Genomic DNA, 24,928 nt, shown 5'->3' with positions numbered 1-24,928 from the left:
TGGTTCAGCTATTAACAGAAAAAGTGTGACAAATAGTGTGCCTTTCCTTTCTGTAAACCTATTATTATTCTGTGTGCATATTCATTTTTTTTTATTTGTGCTGCAGCACGAAGGCCACATGGTTGTTCCTGCGCACATTGAATAAAAAATTAAAATAAAAATTGAAACAAGCCAAGTATCTACCGTTTTGGAGTACACGTCGGTTGTTTGAAATGAACCTTGCAAATCGAACTTGGATAAGGTTGACAGAGTACAGCAAAACATTTTACGGATATTTCGATATTGCTTTCCTTGCGCAACTTCCTCCTCTCGCTCAACCAGGAGCAGCCAACTGAATCTGCCTTTTCTTCACTATCGTCGTGTCAGAGTAGATATAATTTTTCTGTACACACTCCTTCATGGCCACATTATGTGCCCTCAGCTCATAGAGTACATCCTACTGCGCATTCCGCGAAAGAGCATGAGGGAATTCAGACCATTTCAAGTTTCTCCGTCTCTTCATTCCCATTCTTCCCTGGACACAATGCAGTGGCTGTTTAACTCTTTTTCTCTTCACCTTACATCTTCCAAAACTCGCTCTGTTCATTTATATTGAATGTCCGTAGCGTTGTATTCTAAACAGTACTTTATCACATATAACTCCCACTTTCTAGCCTAAATATTGTATTTACTTCACTTTTTGCTTTTTTTTTTCTGTTCAATGCTGTCTATATTTTGAACTGCTTTTTATCCGTTTCTTATTTATATTTTAACTTTAAGCTTTATATTCGAATCGTACTCTCCTGCATTCAAATCCATTTCTTTATTGTATTTCCTTCTATTTCTAGCCTTTGTTTTAGATACCAAACACTTGTTGCGCCTCGAGTGGTTGTTTATTTTATGTATACTTCTTTATTACTGTAGTCAATGTCAGTAATTTGTTGTTGTTTTTGTTTCTGTATCTACCGTTCTTTTTTTTCGTTCCTGATGTGCTCACCAATTTTCTCACTGTGTATATAAGTGATGCTGCTCATTGATTGCTTTCTTTCCGTAACACTTTTCGCCTCAGTGTCATTTCATGTATTATTTATTCCTTCTTTTGTTTTCTCAGTGTGTGTAAAAATTTGTTTGTGCATTTTCATTTTTTCTTATTTGTCTGCAGCACGAAGACCACATGGTTGTTCCTGCGCACATTAAACAAATATTGTTTATTATTATTATTATTATTATTATTATTATTATTATTATTATTATTATTATTATTATTATTATTATTATTATTATTATTATTATTATTATTATTATTATTATTATTATTATTATTATTATTATTATTATTATTATTATTACGGCGCTGGCTATTGTTTTTTTGGCAAAATAACCATGGCGTAAGAAATTATGCGGGTCCTTTATAAGCTCCGCCTGTAAGGGTATGACGCGGTAGCATAGGCTACTAGCATACTACATATAATGCTCGCTTTAACCAAGCCGTATGAGCGGGCCTGCGTGGCCAAGTGGTAAAGTGAATTCAAGGGAGCTGGTAAGCTGGTTCTGATATCACGCTCCTATGTCAAAGAGGCCCGAGTTGGCAGCTCCTGCCAAACGTAATGTAGGGCAACCCTACGTTCAGTTGATGTTCGGCCATGTAAGCTGCCAGCTAACGCTTGCCAGCGCTATGCTGGTGATTTTTCGCTAAACACCGACGCCATCGGACGTCTACCGACGCGAGCATTTCATTGAACGGGACCTTTAACGCTATTGCCTTAATATGCTCTATATAAGCAAGAAGCTAGAGGGATCCAACGTCGCTAAACCGAATGTTGAGAGTCAGCTAACCCTCGACATTCGGTGATATTACACATAATCCTCACTTCTATGTTTACTGTAATGATTTCTTTCACGCTGTAAAGATTATGAACACAGCCTCTGGTGTATGGATAGAACAGACTTTATTAAACAAAAACAGAAAGATATCTTGCAGGGTGATTTCCCATAGGTCTAAGAGTCCAGGCGCTTGAGCTTCACATAAAGCCCGATCCACCAGTCATTTCTGGCTCGCGCGTTGAGCAGTCCGCAAAACAACCTTAGATGAACAATGAATCGGATTGCTGATAGGCAAGTACTGCCTGTGATCAAAGACATCCCACATTTGACCACGCCAAATGCGTTACAGAGCGGGGGAAACTAGAGCAAAGCAACTCAGATGGTAGTCTTGTGCGTGAACTGCCGCTGTTTCGATGTTTATTGATAAAATTGTAAACTGCTGTGGAGAAGGGGAGAAAGAGAGAAGAAATCTTTATGAAAATTATGAAAGACTCAGTATAGGCTACACTTTTGGGAGGAAACCTGACCGCGCATTAACAGAAGAGTGGAAGGAGGAATGAAAGTAGAGAGAAGGAGGTGTTCTAGTGGGAAGCTCTGGAATACTTTCGACCACCTGAGGATCATTAACTTGCACAAATTCGGTCGTGACCTGCATTGATATCACATCATCAGCGCAGGTATTTGATCCCGACCTCTGCGGCCGAGTTTTGATCGAGAAACACAAAGACCTTCTAGTACTGCGCGATTTAAGCGCATGTTAAAATATTGTAAGTTGGCTTAGAAATTGAAAGACGCCGTATCTGTCACGCTTCTCTATGGACACCTGAGCCGCGCCGTAAGGGAATGGAGGAAGGTGCCACTGAAAGTAGAAAAACAGAAATAGTATCATAGTGGAGGGATACGGAGTAATTTCGACCACCTTGGGATCTTTAAAGTGACTGATATCACACAGCCCAAGATATAATCTGGGCTCCTGGCCATCAGGGTCTGCGAGGGAATCAGGCAGCTGATGTGGCCGCCCGAGCGCTTACACACAGGGCTCTCATTCTAGCTTTCTTGCCTTCTTCTAGCTTCCTCATCTAGCTTCTTGTTTTCTCATCCTTCTTTAATGGCTCAGAATCTCACAAATCGCTTCTGCGGTTCCGAGAAAACCTAATCAGTTATTGCGACAGCCATCGCATCTCGCCGGTTCTAGTTAAGGTGCTGAATAAGACGGAGAGAACTCAGCGGCGCCTGCACACAGGAACTCTTTTCTGTCCAGCCGTGCTCCACAACATCGATGGGCTTTGCCGCACTGTGGAGAGATAAGCAATATCTACCACATGGCTTGGGAATGTGCTCCGAATCTTCACTTTCGCTTTCCCCTGCCCTTACCCAAAGGCATGGGAGACTGTCCTCCTCAACTGCTCCACACTGGTGCCCTGCCAGGGTGGTTCAGTGGTAAGACGCCCGACTACTGTGCCGGAGTACCCGGGTTCGAACCCGACCTCGGCGGCTGCGTTTCGATGGAGGCTAAAAAAAGTGGCGTCCGTGTGCTGTGCGATGTCAGCGCATGTTAAAGATCCCCAGGTGGTCGAAATTACTCCGTAGCCCTCCACTACGGCTCCTCTTTCTCTCTTTCCACTTTCACTCCCACCTTCCTTCCTTCCCTTACGGCGCGGTTGAGGTGTCCACAGAAAACAAGTGAGACAGTTACCGCGCTTTTCTCTTCCTATAAATCAATCGATCAACTGCTCCACACTGGAGGCCCAAAGGGCTCTAGAATCTGGCGCAAGAAGGAGGCCTGTCGAGCGGTGTCCCATACTAACGGTACCGACCGCGTAACAAGGTCTTCAAACTTCCAAACCCTCTTTCTGAACACCAAAAATTTTCACCACAAGCATACGGATGCCTCTTCGTTTCGCCTCCATCGAAACGTGGCCTCCTGTGGTCGGGGTCGAACCCGGGTAATCCGGTTGAATAGCCGAGCCTCTTTACCACTGAACCACCTTGGTGGGGTCAACAAATATCCCCAGGTGGTCAAAATTTCCTTCAAAGGTCTTCACTAAGCACGTTTTCTTTTTTTGCGTTTGTGGCTTCCTCTCTTCCCTTACTGCGTCGTTCAAGTGGTCGAAAATATTCTTTAGGCCTCTGCTATGGCATCTACTTCTCTTCTTACGCTCCTGCCTTCTTCCCTTGACTTACGGCACAGTTTAGGTCCCCACCAATGCTTGGACAGATATTGCGCCTTACTTCACGTGGCACGCACTGTTGTTATGCGATCTAATCCTCAAGGCCAAATTTCAAAATAATACGACATTGAAAAATGCTGGCAGTAAAGCTAACGCTTTTAATGGCACAAATAGACAGCCGGTGTTCCTCTACCGCCTAGTTTTAGTTAGACGCTTCAGAAGAGACCACGGCGGCCCCTCTCGCTGGGAGTCTCCGATTCAGACAGTCGCCGCTGTGCAAAATCTCTCTGTAGCTCCTGCACAACTCCTTGAAGAGCTTCGATTGACTTCTTTTGCTGATGGGCGATCTTGACATTTTCTATGCGCTCCAGTTTGTCAGCCTCTTCCATCGCTTCGACCTTCTCTAGGAGTGAGTAGAGGGTCTGCAACGCCTTCCGCTGGAGATTTGCTAAATTTTCTACCTCGGCCACAAGTTTACCAAAGGCGTCAGGATCGCTTGCGGTGATGTTGACACTACGAGGCTTGGGTGCTCTTTGATACATCCTGAAAAAAAGACGCATGGAAGGGAAAAACACTTCTCGACGATGGTATATTCTTTTAAGTTTCGTTACCCCTTCACTTCAACATTGTACACTTGCCTGAAGAAAAGGGGGGCAGAGTTCGACTAAAAGTGCAAAGAATCGCAGTGAATGACTCACTGCAACACCACTGCGCATGAAAACATCTTTTCTATGTAGCCACATCAACATCTCGCACTAACATCTATGAACGTAACAACGAAACTATTCGCCCAAACGCGGTATTTTCGTTTCACTACTCCGAACCAAAACGTGTTTGTAGAAAATTGCTTTTATAATTTTTGTTCTTGTTCAAAACACATCTCAAGTTTCTAACATATTACGCACTAAGGGAGAACAGTATTTAAGCCTAGGTGAACAGACTACATTTGGGCATGATAATTGCTTTCGATAGCTGTTTTCATAAGCTTAAAAATTGGGTACGCCTTATCCCGTTCACAAAGACGCAGTCTTTAATTTAATCATTCTCAGAAAGGCCGATATTATCTTGCGTGGACTGCTGGTGTAAGCTTCATATGCCAGCCTGAATAAACACAGGAATATACTCGAAAACCGGCAAACATGAGTAAGCAGTCTAAGATGTATTCATTTTCTTCACCTTTGGCTCTGGTCTATTATCTTAAATGCAACCGGCAAAAGCTGGCCACCAAAAGGTCACCCCACGTGGTTACCTTCCCGTTGAATTCCAGCCAAGCAAATGTCCCTAAGCCGAGGGCGTCTCTTGAGAGAGCGAAGCGAGAGCCAACTCATGTTTTTAGGCTGTCGGGTCAAGCACTCAGCCTATTTGCGTTCAGTACAAAGCCTCCCATAGGAAGTATCTATTAGAGTCGTTGCGTCCTCACAAATCAATGAAATAGTTTTGGTTCAACCAAGTTAGGTAATATTCTATGAGGGGCAGGAGTGGGGAGATGTGGATAGTCAGCGCCATTCAGTAACGCGGATTTTCTAGAGTGTGCGACACTTCTGATTGCATTTTTTGTGAATTAAGTGTCGTTTATAAAACAACACTGCCGATCCAATTTCCAAAAATAAGTCAACACTGGCGTTTCAACAGTGCGTGCTGTGTGTAGCAGAGCTGCTTTTAAGAAAATTATTGAAAGAATGACAATAATAAATATATATTGACACCATGCAGCAGTAATATTCCCGCGTACCGTTCTAATCTGTACTTGTTAGAGCCGGCCTTATCAGTGTGATTGTAGTGCACGGATCGATTCTGTACTCTTTGTACACTCATGCTCGTTGTCGCGAGATGCACCTTTATCATTTTCTTTATCGTGCAAGACATGCAAAGATGTATCTCAAAGATTCCAGCCCCCGCGTGTTCCTGGTTATGCTAGTCACCTTTAGCGGCTTTAGCCAGATGTTTCGTCACCACCTTTAAATTGAGCTTTGACGAGAGGGACGGGATTTTTTTTGTTCAACGATTGAGCACATTTGCTGCTATCGCCGCCGCGGAATTATTCAGTTCCTTTGCTGGCGCAAGTCAGCCCAATAAGGAGTTGATTTCAGTGCTATTAAGTCTGTTTTCTTTTTTTGTGCGTGTGGCGTTGTACTACCACATGACAATATTTGTGATGTTGGGATACTGAAAACCTTTTAATATGAGCACAATGTTATGGATTTATTATCTGCATTGAACGCTCCATGTCACTGTGCGAATAAGATTTCAATTAACGCTAAGGTACTAACTATTTTGTTCAGCCATCAACAACCTTCCGAAGCATCATGCTCACCACCATACGCAAGAACAGCGGCTCTAACCAAATTGCAGCAAAGATCACTTGATATGTCAAATGTGAACATGAGTGGCGTCTTTTAACCGTTCAGAAATCGGGACGCTTTCGCAGTAGAGAATTAAAATTGTACAGTATTATTCGGAAACCGGCCAGGTAGTGAAAAAGAAAACTGGGTAGCACTTGTAACTCTGCCAAAGTGCATCAGTTGCACCCTTTCTTATGGAGTTTGGCCGGAAAGCAGGTTAAGAACAAAATTCCTGGATGGCTGGTAGCGCTTCTTCAACGCGTAGGCTAGTATTGTGTTTTTAGGAACTTGTTAGGGCTCTACGTTGAAATTAACGACACGCAATATAACTAAAAGCAACGGGGCCTCTTGTACATCATTACGATTGTTGAGGTCAGAAACAAGAATTCACCATCGTAAGTGGACCATTTTTGTCAGGGATTTTTATTGACTTGATTTTGGCCTTAGAAAATACAAACTCTGTACTCTTAAACGTTAATCGCGAATTTTGAGCTAACCATGATGTTATTAGTGTTCGAAAAGCGTAATACTAAAATGCATCATCAATATACAGTGCACGAGCATACAATTAACGTTTCTGTAAACTCAAGCATGCGCTGCAACAAAACTCTCCGGTAGAAGGCAGCTTTCTCAAAACATTTCGAATCTGAAGCACCGCAGCTGAACACAGGAAACGCGAATAATATGTACACTGTTCATCACAACAAAACAACAACCTAAATATAACTATAGAGACATATAACTTATCGCTGACAATAATACACTTCTGTACACTCAACCGCGTTCCTGCTACAAATAAGATAAGAGTTTGTATGAAGCCCACTTTTCGTCTCGTGAAGATAGCGAGAGGCCCTGGGGGAACTGGGAGCAAAATACTCCAGAAATAGGTCGCCAGGTTTACCGCGAGTGACGCCGGAAAAGAAGCACTAAGTGCAATAATTGGTAAATGTGGAGACAACAGAAAACAACTGGCATCAAATATAGGCTCGCACATCAGATATCAAGGAGATGGTAAAGACGGGTCCGCCATTTCAATCTTGCTTGAAATCTGTTTTTTTTTTCCTATGAAGATAGCGCAGCTGCCACACCTTGTCACACCAATGCCAGTGCTTATGTGCATGAGACATGCGGTGATTAGGTATACGCATATAAATATCCGCTAAACTAAAAACCACAAGAACGAATTGGGGTCGCATGACAAAACTGCGCCCATAATGGACCCGCCCGCACCCACTCTTTCATCCCGTCTCGGGCATTTCAGTTTTCTCTGGCCTACCTCACGCGTATCTGTATAGATAGCAACCGGCATCTGGTGCCGCTTGGACAGCTTGCGCATCGAGACATCCTACGGTGAGAGTCTGCGCAAGCCACTGTGATGGCTGCCGTTTCGATCTGGCGCAACATTAGTGCTGTATTGAACATCTGTGGCCACTTCTAGTTGGAATTTTCTTTTCGTTTACTTTAAAAGACCTAGCAACTACTTACATCCAACTTCGCCTTGCTTCCAGCATCACTACTAGCTGCATTGACGCGCAGCCTGTTGCATTTTCTCCTGTGCTTGGCCTCGACATGCATAGCCCATACGTGTGTGCGCTAACATAACTACCAATAAGTGCCGTATGGTCAACACCAACTTCGCGAACACAGGTGAGGAACTTGTTGTCAAATACGATTTTTGCGTTATCTTTCGGACGTTAAATGATTGGCTCAGTGTTTACACTTCGTCTCTTTTTTTCTAGTATACCATGAATGTTGCAATCAGTGCAGTTTACTAATTTATCATTCGGAATCTTGGTGTACGATTTCGTCTATTGAATGTGGAAATTACCGTATGAAAACTGCACGTGCGCAGTGGCCAAGTCTCGCCCCACCAACGGCAGTGTGCAATATATAGTAAGAGGGCAAGAGCAAACAGAAAGCGAAACATTCACGGTGACACGCCTTTTACCACAAACGCGGAGATTACCGCGCTCTAAAAGGCAGCTCTCGGTCACCTTTGCCAATCACACAATGACTGGTGCAAGCGCTTAACCTAGAGTGTCTCGCTCCATTAGTTGTGGCAGCGGCATCTGATGGCGGTTCCTATGAAGGCATGGTATTCATAAGGTAGGTAGGGAGAGCAGAAAGCTGCCAGAGACGAGAGAGGAAGCGCGTTCAGTTCGGTGGCTTGAAACCCAGGTTTTCCACGTCCGCATATCTCGTCATTCCGTGATCGCTATAGTACTTGCTGTCGGCGTTAACAATGGTGATTTCCCTTCCAAGCATTTGCGTTGATTTTCTGTTGCAATTACTAAAACTGACAAGAACGAAAGAAGCCAACAGTCGGCGAGGCCAAGGAAAGCTTGAGGACTGTACTTGTACTTTGTGTGGTTTGTGTTTTAATATTTACTTCGGTAATCACATAAATTACTACTGTAGTCTGTTTAGGGGAAATATAATTAAACACAAAGTAGAAGGAAAAACATGCCGATTGTGGGGACCGAACCAACGACTTCCGAATATCGCGTCCGGTGCTCTTCCAACTGAGCTACATCGGCCGCTGTCCCCCCTGCTACTTTCTTGGGTATTATTGTTGCCTGTATACTAACCATGAGAGTGTCCACCAGCGCCACCCTCAATCATAGCGGTTGAGGGTGGCGCTGGGTGGCGCCAGCGTCACGTAGAACGTGATCAAGAGCGAGAGCGAAAGCTGTGCTAGAACCCTCTTATGCAACCTGTGTCTTCAAGACTGCCAGAACTGAGACCCCCGTAAGCTGCATGTAGATAAATGAAGGGGAAATGAGGGTGCTCGTTGAAATACATGAAGGAAAGAAGCCAACAGTCGGCGAGGCCAAGGAAAGCATTGGGGATTGTACTTTGTGTTTTTTTTTAGTATTTACTTCGGTAATCACATAAATTAGTAATGTAGTCTGTTTAGGGGAAAGATAGTAGCAGAAAGAGAGTAGCAGGGGGGACAGCGGCCGATGTAGTTCAGTTGGAAGAGCACCGGACGCGATATTCGGAGGTCGTGGGTTCGGTTCCCCCCATCGGCACTTTGTTTTTCCTTCTACTTTGTGTTTAATTATCTTTCCCCTAAACAGAGTACATTACTGATCTATGTTATTACCAAAGTAAATAATAAAAACAAAACACAAAGTACGATCCCCAATGCTTTCTTTGGCCTCGCCGACTGTTGGCTTCTTTCCTTCATGTATTACAACGAGCACCCTCATTTCCCCTTCATTTACCTGTTTGTAGCTTACGGGAGTCTCAGTTCTGGCAGTCTTGAAGCTATAGGTAGCATAAGAGGGTTCTAGCACAGCTTTCGCCCTCGCTCTTGATCACGTTCTACCTGACGCTGGCGGTAACACAGGACGTTCCACGTCCACCGCTATGGTTGAGGGTGGCGCTGGTGGACACTCTCATGGTCCGTATAAAGGCAACATTAATACCCAAGAAAGTAGCAGGGGGACGACGGCCGATGTAGCTCAGTTGGAAAAGCACCCGACGCGATATTCGGAGGTCGTGGGTTCGGTTCCCACCATCGGCACGTTGTTTTTCCTTCTACTTTGTGTTTAATTATCTTTCCCCTAAACAGACTACATTACTCATTTTTGTCATCACCGAAGTAAATATAAAGATAAAAAAAAAACACAAAGTACAATCCCCAAAACTGAAAAGGTGGTTAAAAGCACGACCCCAAACGTAGTGTGAAGTGGAGATGCAAAGTGCCACCTAATTCTTTATATTGCACGTGCAAACAGTTCTTTCTCGTGACGCGCTTCACACTGCTTATCTCTTGCAAAGAATTCTGCAATAACAATATTCATAGTTCCTAGTGAAATGACAATATCAATATGAAATGAAAACAATATTCTGGATTAACAGGAAAAACATTTGAGTTCAGATTGTGCTCGAGAAGCCAGAAACTTGCATATCTGGTTAGAACAATCATATGAGCAGTTGAAAAACCTTAATTCTTGAGAAGCTTCAATGCGGTATGGCGTTGAAGCTGCACTGGAATATAATTAGGTAACCTCCGTCCTAAATGCAGTGGAAAAACTTTGGTAACAATTCAAAGCGGTGACAGATTACATCCTGAGTGCATCCGGTGCCACAAAGCTGTATGACACTTGTTGAAGAGTTAGAACTTCGCAGTCGACCCCCACTTGTGTTCGAGATTGTTGAGTAAGGACCAAAAACATGCGACCGCGCTTCAGTCTTAACAACCTCAAGGGTCACTGTGATTCTCGGTTCCCCACTGAGGTACTTCTTTGACACGAAGTAGCTAGCCAGCTAGACAGCTAGCTCTCAAGGTGATATCAAAAAGAGACTTACAAAATCCTGTATAGTAGATTTACCTTCTTTTATTTTTAGTATTTTCAATATAATAAAAAGTCTGACCCACTAGGTAAAATATAAGGCTAATATGGGCCGACATATGTACCGTAACATTGCCCAGACACATCGAGATGACCCCTTTCAGTCCTTAGAAAAGCCATGGGTCAGTGCATACCTTTCGCAGTCGTGTAACAACTCTCCAGTAGCCATAACTCGGGTAACGGCTCTTTGTCTCGACTCCAGAGAGAGTGTGCAAGAAGAATTCCATGCCCTGTCGTAGCAGGCCTTCTGAGTCGGACTATACCTGAAAGTATATCAGGTATAATAGTGTCATTTCAAGCTGCAAACAAAACATGCGGTACTGTATTTCTCTTATGTTTTTGTATAGTTGTTAGGTAGGAGTACCTATTCTAAACACAACTCATAAAACGCAGAAAAGCCAACCTTTCAAGCAACTTCAATGAGTCGTGGGAAACTAAGCTTACTGTTTGTCAACGCCCGTTTTAAACCTCCGTGTCATACTCAAATATTACGAAAAGATGGTAATATTTTAAATTCCGTTGAGCAATTGTAACTAGGTAATCAAGGAAAGCTAGCATTCTAGCGTGTTAGAGGAGCTCCATGATAGTCATACGTTTACTTCTAGATATGATTAAGAGGATGAAACAAGACAAACAGGAGAAATGATGAACAGTAGAGTTAAAAACACTTTCAAAACATTATTATCGAAGAACATAAGTAAGCACATTTACCAAAAGCCTGCAAATTTCCGATATTATTGATAGGTAGGTCTTGTCTCTACTCCTTTTATCGTGTGTGGGTCATGCTCTTTAGAAGCGTTGTTCGGCGGAGGAAAGTAAGGAAGTAATCCCTCATTTTTTTACCCTCTTACCTATGTTTATTCGTCATTTGCACCGTAGAACGCCGATGCTGCGCTGAAAATGCATCGTGTCTCACGTACCAGTATTTTTGCAAGTCCTCATTAAATGTAAAGTAGGCCTGGTGTAGTACAGCATCCTCCTCGCCTGTGGCAAATGCTACGTCGGACAGACTGCAGGACAGCTAATTTGTTAACTGACGGAGGTCACCAAGCTGACCACATTCACCGTTTCCCACACAAGACTGGCGTTTTTGAATAGGAGACGTGCACTCCTCACGTTCAAGAGTGCTTTGAAGCTTTCGAAACTGATTTGAAGCTTTCATTATGGTTAATGAAAATTATATATATATATTATCTTAGGGCAGACGTGTTGGGTCAGCCACGTGTTCGATGAGATGGCGCGTCGATGTGATGAAATTGAGTGGCGTGGTGCTCGTGCCACCTGTATATGTTTCTCTTTTATTTTCTGGTCGTTATCTGGATGTTATCTGATCGAGGAATGCTTTTATTATGCCCTTGTGCCCCCTTTGTGCATAAAACACCTGCTTCTAGAACAGACTTCAGCTGCAATCCAAAGTTCTTGGTGCATTCTCCACTTTCTTCCGTGTGTGTTTTTGTGCGCTGGTATAATACATGACAATTGTATTGGAAACCGATTAGCCAAGCTTTCTGAGCTTAGTCTTTACTTCGATTAGCTGCGATAGAGAGCGCTGTAGCTTTGAAATTAGGACATAATGCGTTTATTGAGAGCACGGCGCTGAGTTAACGGGATTGCAAGTTATAATTTTCACTTCCTACTTGGTTTGTTTCACTGGCCGTTCAAGTGTAGTGCTGTGTTTTGACGTCGTTCTGGACCTCAGTAAAACAGTGATTCAGCTAGGTTTTGTGATAGTGCGACTCCTGGGGCTTGTTAACGATTCTAGAGGCAATCAAACATAACCTCTATACTTATTGTTTTCACAGAAACAGCCCCCACGTGGCGATGTCGTGCAGGGGTGACATGACTTTAGTTTCACTATTGTTTATATGTCACGGCCCACAAACTTTTTACTGCTCTTTTTTTATTTTTATTTGCTTGAATCTCTGCTCCATCATAATTTAGATAACCATGTTCACCTCGATTATGCTACGGTGATTCAGAGTATAGAAAATAATTAAAATAAATTATTTATTACAGATAGCTTACATAATACCGTGCTAACCGTACGGTGCCAAACGCCACTACCATTTTCACCATTGCTGGTGCGCCAACAACGTGCAAAAACCGATTTTGGGCCTCTCAAGCTCTCTTGGGCCTCTCACGCTCTCAGGGCCTCTCAAAAAGTAAGAGGCGTGACCTTTAAAAGAGGCACAACATGGACGTGAGTGCCAAGCGGCTTGCGTGAGCAATTAAAACCTTGGAAAAACAAAAGTCCCAGCGTCGCTGCAGAAACTGATAATCTGAAAGAATAATTTACAGCTGTTCTAATAGTTTTGCGGTTGTTCTTCATTAAGCTTGCAGTTTCGATACATCAATAAAAATGCTTATTCTCTCTTCTCTCTATGTCTTAGCCGATATGTCAGATTGAAGGTAGCACAAAAAAACGACTACCAAGGACTACAGAAGTACAGAATCCTATTTGGGGTGAAATGGTTGAGAAAGGGGTCATAAATCCCAAATATTTACGCCACTGGGACAGTGATCCATTCCGCCATAGGACAACAATATGTCCGCCTCGAGTGACAGAAGCCCATTATGTGGCCCTTTTTTTTCTTGAACTATCATTTTTGGTTCTTGATTTCTTTTCCCAAGCATTTCACCCCTGAAGAGCCGACCATCAGGCTGGGGGGGGGGGCATTCTGTACCCGGAAGTCACTGGTTGGTTCCCGGCGTCACCGGGGATCGAACCTAGTACATCTTGGTCCTCGTGTTTGGTGCTACCTTCACTATAAGATTCAACTAGGCCAACTTTCGACCTTACTGAGATGTTTCAGGTTTAGCCTATGTCTTATTAGCTTAAGTAGCCTTGACTTGCACCGACCCTCTGGGTGCCTAATTTTCGCTTCAGATATGCATTCATGCAGAAAGCGCTAAAGGCCTCATTTGTGTTACAATTTGTGAAACTTTGTGAACAACGATGCTACCAGTAGCTGAGTGCCTCCTGATATCCTAGACATATCACTATTCCCACATACATCTTAGTAAACAACACGGCCTCTCTCTATTTACGGTTTATCACTAGCTTATTGTGCCTGCAGCATCCAGTCGCTCTCAAGACTGCTTGCACAGTGCTAAGGGGGAAAAAAACAAAAATGTCTTCAAGAAACTGCGTTTTTGAAAACACCATTAGGAAAACTCTAGTGGTACTTACGCACAAAATAGTTTCTCGTAGTCTCTGTCAAACTCATATTCACCGTGTTCTTCCTGTATGCATTCGCTCATTTTCCGTGGGTCCACGCAATATCTCATTGTGAGCACATCTGAAAACGGGAATATAAAATAACAGCCTTCTTCACACATTGAAATGACGGGATGGACACCTCACATGAACTGAGGAAGTGTACTTGATAACGTTAGAGCACGACTTCGAAGCGTCCTCAGCTTCAGACGACTATACTAGGCTAGGCAGTTTTGGTGAAGCGAGGAAAAGGCACTTTTAAATTGGCCCTCATGCCGCACAGGGCTGTTTTTTTTTTCATTTCACGTCGATTTAAAGCTGGTCGCCCTAGTACGGTTTCAATGCCGTGGCTATGGTATTAGCAGCCGAGAATCAAAAGCCACTGAACCACTGCGGCGGGTTTCTGCCTCCATGCATTCTTAGTAGTGCCATGATGGTGCGCTGTGGCCAAGGTATCGGCGCTTCCAGGTGATCGCGCCTAAGATACCCTTTACTGGGACACGTGCTCCTGAAGCGCGCGGTATAGAGCTCCAGGCATTGAAATTTACCAGTCGTTCTGATACGTTAGTAGTTTTTGTGTTAAATATGGATTACCTGACTCCTACAATATGCACACTTAATAAGGCTTTGTTGATAAAAAAAAACACTTTAAAACACCTCCAACTTTTAAGTAAAGAAGACTTTTTTTCGGCAGGGGACTTGTCTTTCAGGGAAAAAGAGCATAGGTTATCTGCTTATTAGCCTGAATTTGTGTCGCCTGAGTACGTTACAGGGAAAACACCTGACTTTTTTTTCAAACTTCCTAAAACACAAATTTATTGTTTTTTAAAAGATGCCAAACAGTCAGTAATATATAATGAACAATGCAAAATGGCCTTTTTGAATTCTGTGCACACTTGTTTCAATGAGACCTCCGGGATGTGAAGCACATCTGTCGAGTTCGTTGCGCTGACAAGTATGCTCGAAATGAGAAGGCGAAAAAACATTTTTCAAGAAATAAATCCTATTTCATTTTCCATCAGTCTGGTCGGCATGACTGTAGAAATGCTGGTATGTGAGCACAGTGTGAAGCCCCGAGCAAAACTCTGTAGGGCGCACGAATGCACGCGGATGCGTCCGGCAGAGCGCCCTTTTGATATTGGCCTGCAGGAGGGGAGATACCATTTGACACCATTTTTATCTGTCTATCTTGAAGTGCACGAAACCTAAAGTGCTGTCTTGAAATTGATCCTGCCATCAAAACCATAGTCATTGAGTTTTCCTTGCTATTCCTCGCTTGGAAGTGAATCATGTAATTTTAGGTGTTCGCGCTGGTTTTATTCCACCAACTTGAGGATCGTTTTCCGCTCGTGTCTCGACAGCATGCAGCAACAGCTCGCCGCGTAGTTCACACACATAGTTTAGAGCCGCCTTCTGTACACTTCCTCACAGGGATCGATGTTCCTGCTTTCCTCTTTTGGGCACGCCACAACGTCTCGCCTTAAGCGCCGTACCACACAACATGTAGCAGATAATCTTTGTAGCGTGTGACCTGCCATTAACGTCGGGCCAGAATTGGCGCGAACTATGGAGGCGTCAAGGGTAGCGCTGCAGATCAGATGGCGATGCCTTGAGCGAGTGAGTATAGATAAGAACATAGAGGTTCAAGGACTTCAAGTCACGAAATGCAATGTGAGCGGCTGGTGTTGCTTAGCATGAAAAAACCGGAGTGCCCCGCCAGCAAGGCTTGTTAAAACCATTTCCTCCTAGCTCCAGCTCTGCTTATAAACTAAATACTTTTTCTTCCTTGCTCAATCAAAAGCGGGGACATCAGGGAATCAGAGCAAATGAGATGTTTTTGATCACAATCGCGGCATTGCGCCTTTCTGCGAGGTGCAAGCTACAACAACGTTTTGCAGACACCACTGAATATATATGGTATTGCGCAGCGTAGCCTTCTTGCTAGTTGCATGGAGTATTAATGGGCGTGCAAATCAACTGGAAAACGTCAAAGCCACATGAGGTTTCCGTAACAAGGTACCGCGCTCTTCCGAACCATTCGCTCCACTTGTACGCCCTGTACCATGGCTCTGCAATTGCTAGATGTGCAAACTGTCCTTGCCGTGCGGCTAAAATTCACTTTTGACGATTTAGCGAGCAAGTAGTCGCTAAAACTTAAACGTAAACACGCAAGCTCTATGTATGTTCGTAACCGTCTAGTTTAGCAGTCCAGAGCTGTCGTTTCGCTGCGGCACCTAAATAAAGCGCTACAGCGCTCTGTAAATGGAGGTGTTCAATTTACTCTCCCTGTTCTGGTCTATATTCGGCGAGCATAAGGAAGGTATGGTGAAGCTTCAGAAATCACAATCATGAACGAACCGGACACAGTGGGGAAAACCCTTGATCCTCAAATGTTGACTGTCGGTGACCAACCACAACCGTAATGGCTCTGCTGTCGGCAGAGTAATACGCTGAGCGATCTTTGAAATCCTGTGGGTTGTTGGACGGACTATTTCAGCCATTTTTTTCACTGTGTGTCCGAATGCACGCAACTAACCTAAATGCCATTAAGATAGAAATTTTGAGACGGGCAGCAGATCACTGCCCTATCATAAGAGGCAACGCCTCAACAAGGTGCAGCCGGCAGTAACTTCGAACGGGAGCCTGCCCGGCCTTGACGACGTTCACATGCTGTATAGGGACGAAGGCGCAGTAGGCTAGGTGTTGGGCATCGACAAGACAACGGGTACTGGTTTGTTGCATGCGGGCTATGTGGGCTAGATTTGCTAGTACGCATCACCGACATTTTGTTGCAAAGGTGGCAGTGGGGTGGCTACGTCGTGATGCCTATCGCTTAGGAGTTGATTTGATACAGGGAAGGCCCGGCGGCCGTGAACAAGCAGCCTGATCTTACTGGCTTAACGGTTAACCCGAACTTCCAGAATCTGTTTCGGCCAGGGTATGTTGAGGCTAGCATGCCTAAACATGCTGCACCACCTGGAGCCAGACACGAGCGATTTCGCCGACGAGCAAGTACAATAGCAAGCTTCACCGATCACGTGACCAAATTTAGAAATAATGATACCGGTGCTAGTCCTTTCATTGCTGAATATTCTGCGGGCTAATTTGGTGAAATTGATCAGACGCACTACTGCGCGAATGGACAAGAACAGGAACCACAGCCACGGGCACAATTCGTTTCTATGTCACCTGTCCTTTTCCATTCGAGCGGTAAACAAGTTTTTTACATACGAGCTCTTTGTCCACAGTATGATCTAAAAGCTCGTACGATACCGCTTGCCGCAATTAAATAAGGAAAGACGAGTGGATCTTAAATTAGTGCCACCATGGCGACGCTATAGCTGGTGAAAGGTGAAAAATAAATTGAACAAAAGTGTCGCCATAACCGGCGACCGACTGAGGGATGCCGAGCTGGCTCACCACACGCAAAACTGCAGTCAAACAAGTTGCATTCACTTCTGTTGCTGAACTACCGCAAAAATCACGGAATTTGAGGACATAAATATTATTACCAAGATTCCCGAAGGGAGCTAGGGTCAACAAAGTATACTGATCCTATTGAACCACGCACGTATGCAGTGATTATGTAGCGAAAAAAAACAGCGCGTGGTTAACGGCTTCCTAGGGAGCATGAAGGATTTGTTTAGTTATTTACAAGTTTTTCATAACACGGCCGCGCTTTTACATCTCGCTGGCAGACGAAGCAAAGGTTCACGGGCTTATATCCTGGCCAAGGCGCGAGGAATTAGTCCAGCATTCACCAAACATGGCGGACAAGAAAACGGTACATTGAGAAAGTACCTAGGGCTTCATTCAAATAATAGTCGACATAATAGCTTGGATGTACATTGAAGGCATCAACTTGTTGTCTTATTCTAATATTGAAAAATTTGGAAAGGCACTTTTGACAATTTGATTGTTTGGCGCCGCATGCCAAGAAAACGAATATTTCTCCCTTTTCTGGAGTGGTCGTTTCAACAGCTCTGTTTTGCGGGAGGAGATAGAAATATATCAAAGGGAGCCTCCGAGTTTACCCCTGAGCACTTACTTTGAACGGCGCTGAGAAGTCCAGGAAAAGTTCACTGCTATTATTTCCGGTTCTGCGTAGTTTGTAATTCTGAACGATGCAGCCACTGAATATTGTTTTCAATATAGTCGCTCCACAATTTTGAGCCCTGCATTTACTGTGTATCAGGTACGTTTGGGGTATGCGTAGGAGCGGTTCTATTTATACAATGTGTCGAAACGCTCGTAGCATGCCTGCTATTTTCTTGACGTATTCAATTTTTGTGCGAGTGAATTTCTTCTACAATAGCTTTGTTTTTTCAGTCTAGTTGTATAAAACTTTGACCATTGCAGATTGTAAGTACTTAAGGGCCCCGATAGGTTTAATCTAGAAAAGAACTTTCTTGATGTGTTTTGTAAACGCATTCCTTGTCGGAATTATCCGATGCCAGAGAGTACTGTTTTCTTGAGGATATGGCAGGCGTATGTATATAGGTTCCTGCCGTTCATCGTTTTATTCGCGACAATCCAGTAAACAAGATAAAAACGAGAAATATATTTTGCCACAAATAGTGCACTTTTACGTGACAATATTGTGCCTTTGTGTCGATAGCAAAGAGAGCACATTCCTGTTTGTTTCGAGTACTATCATTCGTTCGTTCCTACATATAGAACACGGAACGAACAACACTGAACTACATGAACAGTTGCATACAAGTAATAAGCAATACCCCTGAATATACCCGTCGTCCACTGAGCGCACTAATGACGCTTGGTCTGTACAGCCTAATATTTTGTTTTCAGATAAGACCGCAAAACTACTGGACAGAACAAAAGACAAGTTCTGTGACTTGTTCTATCCCATAGTTCTCCCCTGTTCTGTAACAAATCATTAACCGATATGCCCAAGCTTGTGAAGAAACTCACAAATTGCGTCATAAATCTTACCTTGGTACGCTTCCTTGTCGCAGGCCAAAGCGCGAAGCCCTCTATAACCCTCCTCTCTTCGAGTGAAGTTGGCTTTCATTGAGTCGGGACAACGGTCGAATCCCGCGTAGCATGAAGATGTCTCGTTAAAGGCTCTGTAAAAATACAAATCACAGCTCAAACTCCACGCCCTATTAGAGCCCCTCGAGGTCACCAGAATTGATGTGATGTGAATGATAAAACCATGGACTGCGAAAGTTATCTTTGATCTACCTATTTTTGGGCAAGGAAGAATCCCTCGCAAACCTCCTCCTTAACCTGAATCCCTGACACTAACTACTACCCGTATAGTGCATCAAATATTTTTTGAGGTCTTCGCTTAAACCTCGTGTTGCATCTGAATGCTCGCATATTAAAAAATTCATGAAACTTATATACTTCAATTTAAGTTTAAATGTCCGAGACTGTAAGAAGAATGTTCAACGTCCGTGTCGAAGCATTGGTAAGTTCAAGGATTGCTTAAGCTACTGTTACATGGGCGTGGCACTTTCCAGCTGGGCTGCAGAACAGGACCTGCGTGCCACAGAATGGAACACATGACACGTACTCGTTTTTTTCCACGCTCTCATCGTTTCAGGAATTGCGTAGCCTTTGTTCGCTCTTGCGTTCGAGATGCCGGCGGGTGTAGACCATCACCATAAATATTGTAAATATTTTCGCACTGCGAAACCAATTTCGGTGGGGAGCACGAACAGTCATCCTCTCAAGACAGCGGAAAGCGGCAACGCCCATTATACGGTCATCGTACCTATAACACGTAGCACTGGAGGGGAGTCATTTCCATAACTTTGACCTCGTCCACATTCGTCTACCTCTATCTGGTACCATTGCGATCATAGCGGATGGTACGCGAAGTGACGAATTGTTTGTTCTTCGTGCCTTATAAAGTAGTTCTCGGCGCCAATGCCAAGTTTGCATCGCTTTGAGAACGGCCGTTTTCGCCCTGACCTTGGGTAATCTGATTGGTGGAGACGCCGGAACCTGAATTGGCGGCAGCAATGCTCATATAGGGTTCCGATGATTCCAACAATCAGGTGATTTGATTGACGGCGAAGACGACACAAACTGGGAATTTGGGCTGTCATAAAATAAATAAATAAATATCTTGTAGAGTGGTGGTCAAAACTTCGGAGCTCGCAAGGTCTGCTTTTCGAGGTGATAGTGAAGAAGTTGCGGCTAACCTCTCGCCAAAGTTGAAAATCTCTGGATTATGAGAAGGCTCATTATATATTATATGGCTACCTTTGTCTGATAGGCGCTACAAATATCACTCAAAAGCAGACCCTGTGGTCTTATTATGTTTAGCGAACCATGTGAATATGTTATGCGCAGTCAAGCGAAATATGACGTGGAATAATCTCAAACACGAAATTTAAACTTTTCTGCTGACATTAATGGTATATTTGATAATAACGTATTAACTTTTTTCGGCCAATAAAAAAAAACGTGATTTTGGGATAATCAATAAATGAATATCCGGACTTACTTTTTTCTCTCACATTTTATGGTAGCACACAGCGAAATCTAAATTTATCAAAGAGTATAGTATACTTCGCCAGGGAAGCTTTGTTACGGGTGAATTCAGCATCCTTCATATAGATCAATAGCGTAGACTTTGTCTGTAGCAGTAGCGAGCTCGATATTTATAGAGGTGTAGATGGTGCCTAAAGAGTTCCTTCAATGTCAAAGGGCTGCCCTCAGACTGAGCCAAAACACACGTAATCATTAGGCAGTCCGGGTGTTATTGTTAGTAAAGCCATGCATTGGTATGGCCAGGCTTTACATATGCAGATAACAGATAAATATTAGAAATAATATTAGGTAGAATGGCAGGAACAACAGACGTTTAAGTGTATCCTCCGCTGTTTTACGCGAAAAGGCGCATGTTTTATCTTGCTAGTGGCATTTTGTAACTTCCTGAATAATGCGCCTCTTCGAAGGAGAAATTTGTTCCGTGGCCCACTGTTTCGACAAAATATGTAATTGGTGTTGATTGTTTAAACACTTAACAATGTGGCTCTATTGGGGTCGGCATATAAACTCAGTTCGATTAATCGTAACTTTAGTACACCGTCTGTATAAAAGCAAACGGTAAAAATCGAGGAAAGGAAAGCAGGACTTGTTTATTTCAAAAGTCTCCGTCATTCCTCTGCGACGGTGTGCAATAATAAGGAATAGCCGCTGATGAGAACATAAAGCCCGCATTTAACCTCTGAGGAACATCACCTAGAACCACTTTCAGTTTATTGATTGATTTTAATGATGCAACTTTTAAAAATATTAAAATTCAAGTTTTAAAGCTAATATTAGCCTTCGCATCATAAAAGCCTTACCTGCGTTTTCGTGTCTAATATTGGTGACGTTAAAAAGAAGACAATACACTGGTTTGCGTGCGTTAAAAATATCTTCTTACGCATTCTACTATATTGTGGGCCCGCATGTGCAATGCTTTTTGTAATAAAAATATTAATAATAATAATAATATTTGGTTCACAAGAAGACAAGGACTCAGTATCTGTCACACTTGCTCTGTGGACACCTGAATCGCGCCGTAAGGGAAGGGAGGAAGGTGGGAGTAAAGTGTATAGAGAGAAAGAGGAGCCGTAGTGGAGGACTACGAAGTAATTTCGACCACCTGGGGATCTTTAACGTGCGCTGACATCGCACAGCACACGGACGCCCCTTCGTTTCGCCTCCATCGTGCTAATGCTTTTTGTAATCCTTTCGATTTCAGGAGCTCCTCATTTTATGGAAGCGAAGCCTTTTTCTTCGCCAACAGTCTTTCCACAAGGCAGTTCTTGATACCAAAATGAGGAAAGGCCCTTACCTGCAGACCTGGTTGTAGGTGTCCTCACTCAATGTGGTATCGCTGCCGTAGGGAGGTGAGTAGCTGTAGAAATTAAGGAGGTTCTGTGTGTAGCACCGGGAAATTTCTTGTTGCGTGCAGTCATTCAGCTCCGCAGTGTGGCCTGGGGTGCATGCAAAAGCAGTTCTTACTGGATTACTCTTCAATTACCCATTGAATCTCTTCCGGCATACTAAGTTTATTTTGGTGTGTGCGCATGCTAAGGACGCACAACGAGAGGTATCTTATTTCCCGCCTAACAAAATACGACAGCGTCTTACAAAAAACAATTTTCTATTTGAGAATAGAGAAAGTTATGTGAGCGAGTTTCAAGGGTTTTCGCCAGAGGAAATAGCTTTAGACGGGTTCATTCCTCATATAGTGGTGCCGCTTAATTTAAATCCCGGTCGTTTGCCGCCGTCACTCAATGCTTAAGCAATAATAAACTTCAATATCTAGTATCATTTGCAGAGAAAATGGAAAGCTGTCTTTGAGAGCACTTTCTCTACTCGATTTGGCGTCATTCAAGAACGAAGTCAACCATCAATTTATATTTTAACACCTGGAAGAGGTCAAAAATCGGCAACATTTCTTCAGTTACCTCGTGCACCAAGCGGGAAGAAATTAGACATTGTTATTCATGCCTAAACCAATGTACACATACCAAAACACAATAACGTTAGAATTGTCGCCATCTCAATATGGCATCACCACGGCTGCCATGGCGTCGTTAAGTATAATGATGTAGTTGCTATGCAACTACGCTACACAAGATTAAATGTTCCTGCTCGCCTCAGACGGTCGTGTGAGTACTTGTGGCTGGCTTTGACTGTAGAGCCAATTAAGTGGGATCAGCCAGCAATAGATTCGGCTGGGTAGAAGCTTGGTTATACAGCCAATTAGAGTATGAACACATATACACACATATGCTTTTAGAGTACGAACACATATACACACGCATTACAGCGCGAATTATCGATCTTAATAATCTTTTCTTCCTTATTTACAAGAGAGGACCGTTTGGAGCGCCTTCTGTATTACAGAGCAACAAAAAGCTAGTTAGCGCAATTTAGGTTCACTGTTGTGCCCTAGCAACAAGGCACGCCACTAGACAATTACCCATTATTGGAGGCAACTTATGTCGTTGCTACACAATGTTTTTACGTCTTGTACTTTAGTGCCAATGACACTAAGCCATTCCTTTGCTCCATCCGCAAGGCGCATCCAGGACAACGGGAATCAGTATACATCATGTGAGGCAGTCTGTCGATGTTCGAGATACTTGCAAGAGTGTCTTCTATGCACATTCTCATCGCAGCCAAGAAGTTTGGGCGCTCTGTTTCGATCGGCCTGCTCGCTCAACTACTGGAAACATTGCCGCCGAGTTGTTCCTGATCACTGACACTAATTCGGGCATTATACACTGAAAGCCTTCCGCTGTTCTTAATTTTTTGGTTTCATATTTCGCAGATCTCCGATTTATCTGCGGTATTCTTGGGGGCTAAAGAGGGATGTGCTTGTTAGGCAGTGCTGATTACGATTTCTTTCCTTTGCCCTGAAGTACGTATTAGGTCATTAAGTCATGCCATTCTCATCAGTGGACTCTTGGACTATACTCTAGTGATGATTAGTGGCTCCACAAAAAAAAAGTGTTATGTACTCGCTTCGCGAAGCGACCATCTCTATATTTTCTAACGTCAAACTGCAACTAGACATATTCAAACAAACTTTAATTCAGAAATCGGCGGGATAATAAGTTTATATTTTGGACGTTATTTGAAAGCTTATAGCTTCATGGTATAACTAGACATGTGCTTGTATTCACGCTCGTGTGTGCCTATTTGCCTGCCTGTGAGTGTGTGCGTGTTAATGAGCAGATTGGAGCACGTGAACAATACATTAAATGACTGAGCCTGTTTTGGTGCGGCATTCTCTATTTCGAAGCTATTATTGTCATCGTTAGGATTTATTTTATTTTTACTTTGTGAGGGCACAAGCCACCTGGTTCTATCAATGTGTTATGCCTTTGAAGGAATAATATGTATCATGAATATAAGTATAGTACGCAGCCACATCTCACACCAGTTCGTTGAAACTACTCACCTTCTTCTCCTTCAAAAGCGCTGACGGCACAGAAGCTCAGCACAACTACAGCGATAAAGGCTGTCGCCCTGAAGCCGATGAACTCCTTGTTGGACATATTGCTTTACTAAGCGGTCCCAGGCCACCTTCAGAAGCAAAACCTTTGAAGCTACTGTTCAGTTTGCCACATATATAGTGTACACGCCGTTCTCAAGCTGTCCTAGCGCCTTGAAGGTCAGCCACGTTATCAGCGCTTGAGGCTTGTTTCGGGTGCCGCCCTCATCCGCCTACACCAACGGCCTAATGACATGTTAGAGCACGTGTGCTTCATGAAGCAAAAAAAAAAAAGACATAGCAGAACATCCGGGAAAATAAAACAAAAACCATAGAATCCAGTGCGCTGTGGCTTAGCGATAGGGATAGAAAAATATATCGCCGGCAAGACAATGAAACACAATTGACGTTGTTGATATCTACGAAAGCGTGGGTATGAGTTTAGAAATAATGCCTAATAAGTAGCGAAGGAAATCTAAACTTATGACACGTATGAGTGTAGCTTGCTGCAGGAACGGGGGTCATTTGCTGCTATATGCCGGTAAGGGTCGTTGTGACCGCACATTTTTACATGTAATTAGCTTGCTCTATGACCTGCTGCTACGGACGCTAAATTCTACCTTGCTTTCTTATTCTCTTGGCTGCTATATGCATATGTATGTCATAAGCACGCACACCCCATTCCTGATTGGAAGTGCGGAATGGATTCAAATATTTTGAATGAATGAATACTACCAAGGACTCGCTGGCCAGGCCGGGATTTATTTGACATGATTGTTTCATGTAGCGACTCCCAAACATCAAGCATCTGGAACAGCCACACACAAGCATAGTGATTTAGCTATGACTAGTAACTTACTCCTGGTGCAATCAGCGTTATCCATAAAAGCGCAAGTTCTGCAAATAGGACCTGTGCAACTGAAAGCGAGGAACAAGACAAAAGATCGGCATTTACTGTGCATAAAAAAAAGTTGTGATTTAGCTCTGGATAACCCTAGCTGAATTGCGAAAGCAATGGCAGAAACTTCTTTTGCCAGCTACATTATTCCTCTATCATGCCA

At 43.4% G+C, this 24,928-nt stretch overlaps 1 protein-coding gene across 1 annotated transcript; it reads right to left on the bottom strand.

Moving 5' to 3' along the window:
- Positions 1 to 1,911: 1,911 nt before the first annotated feature.
- Positions 1,912 to 24,046, bottom strand: LOC146177239 (uncharacterized). Its single transcript, XM_084580408.1, has 6 exons — positions 23,835 to 24,046; positions 21,714 to 21,855; positions 18,848 to 18,981; positions 13,868 to 13,976; positions 10,812 to 10,940; positions 1,912 to 4,517 (listed from the first exon to the last, which is right to left on the bottom strand). The coding sequence occupies exons 1-6, from the start codon at positions 23,929 to 23,931 to the stop codon at positions 4,190 to 4,192; spliced, it is 939 nt and encodes a 312-aa protein (XP_084436534.1). The 5' UTR covers positions 23,932 to 24,046; the 3' UTR covers positions 1,912 to 4,189.
- Positions 24,047 to 24,928: the final 882 nt, after the last annotated feature.

Source organism: Amblyomma maculatum, chromosome 10 (genome assembly GCF_055883805.1).
Source record: "Amblyomma maculatum isolate TAMU_Amacu chromosome 10, ASM5588380v1, whole genome shotgun sequence".
Taxonomy (NCBI): domain Eukaryota; kingdom Metazoa; phylum Arthropoda; class Arachnida; order Ixodida; family Ixodidae; genus Amblyomma; species Amblyomma maculatum.
Note: the sequence above shows the minus strand (reverse complement) of the source record. Positions and strands in the feature narration are given on the sequence as shown.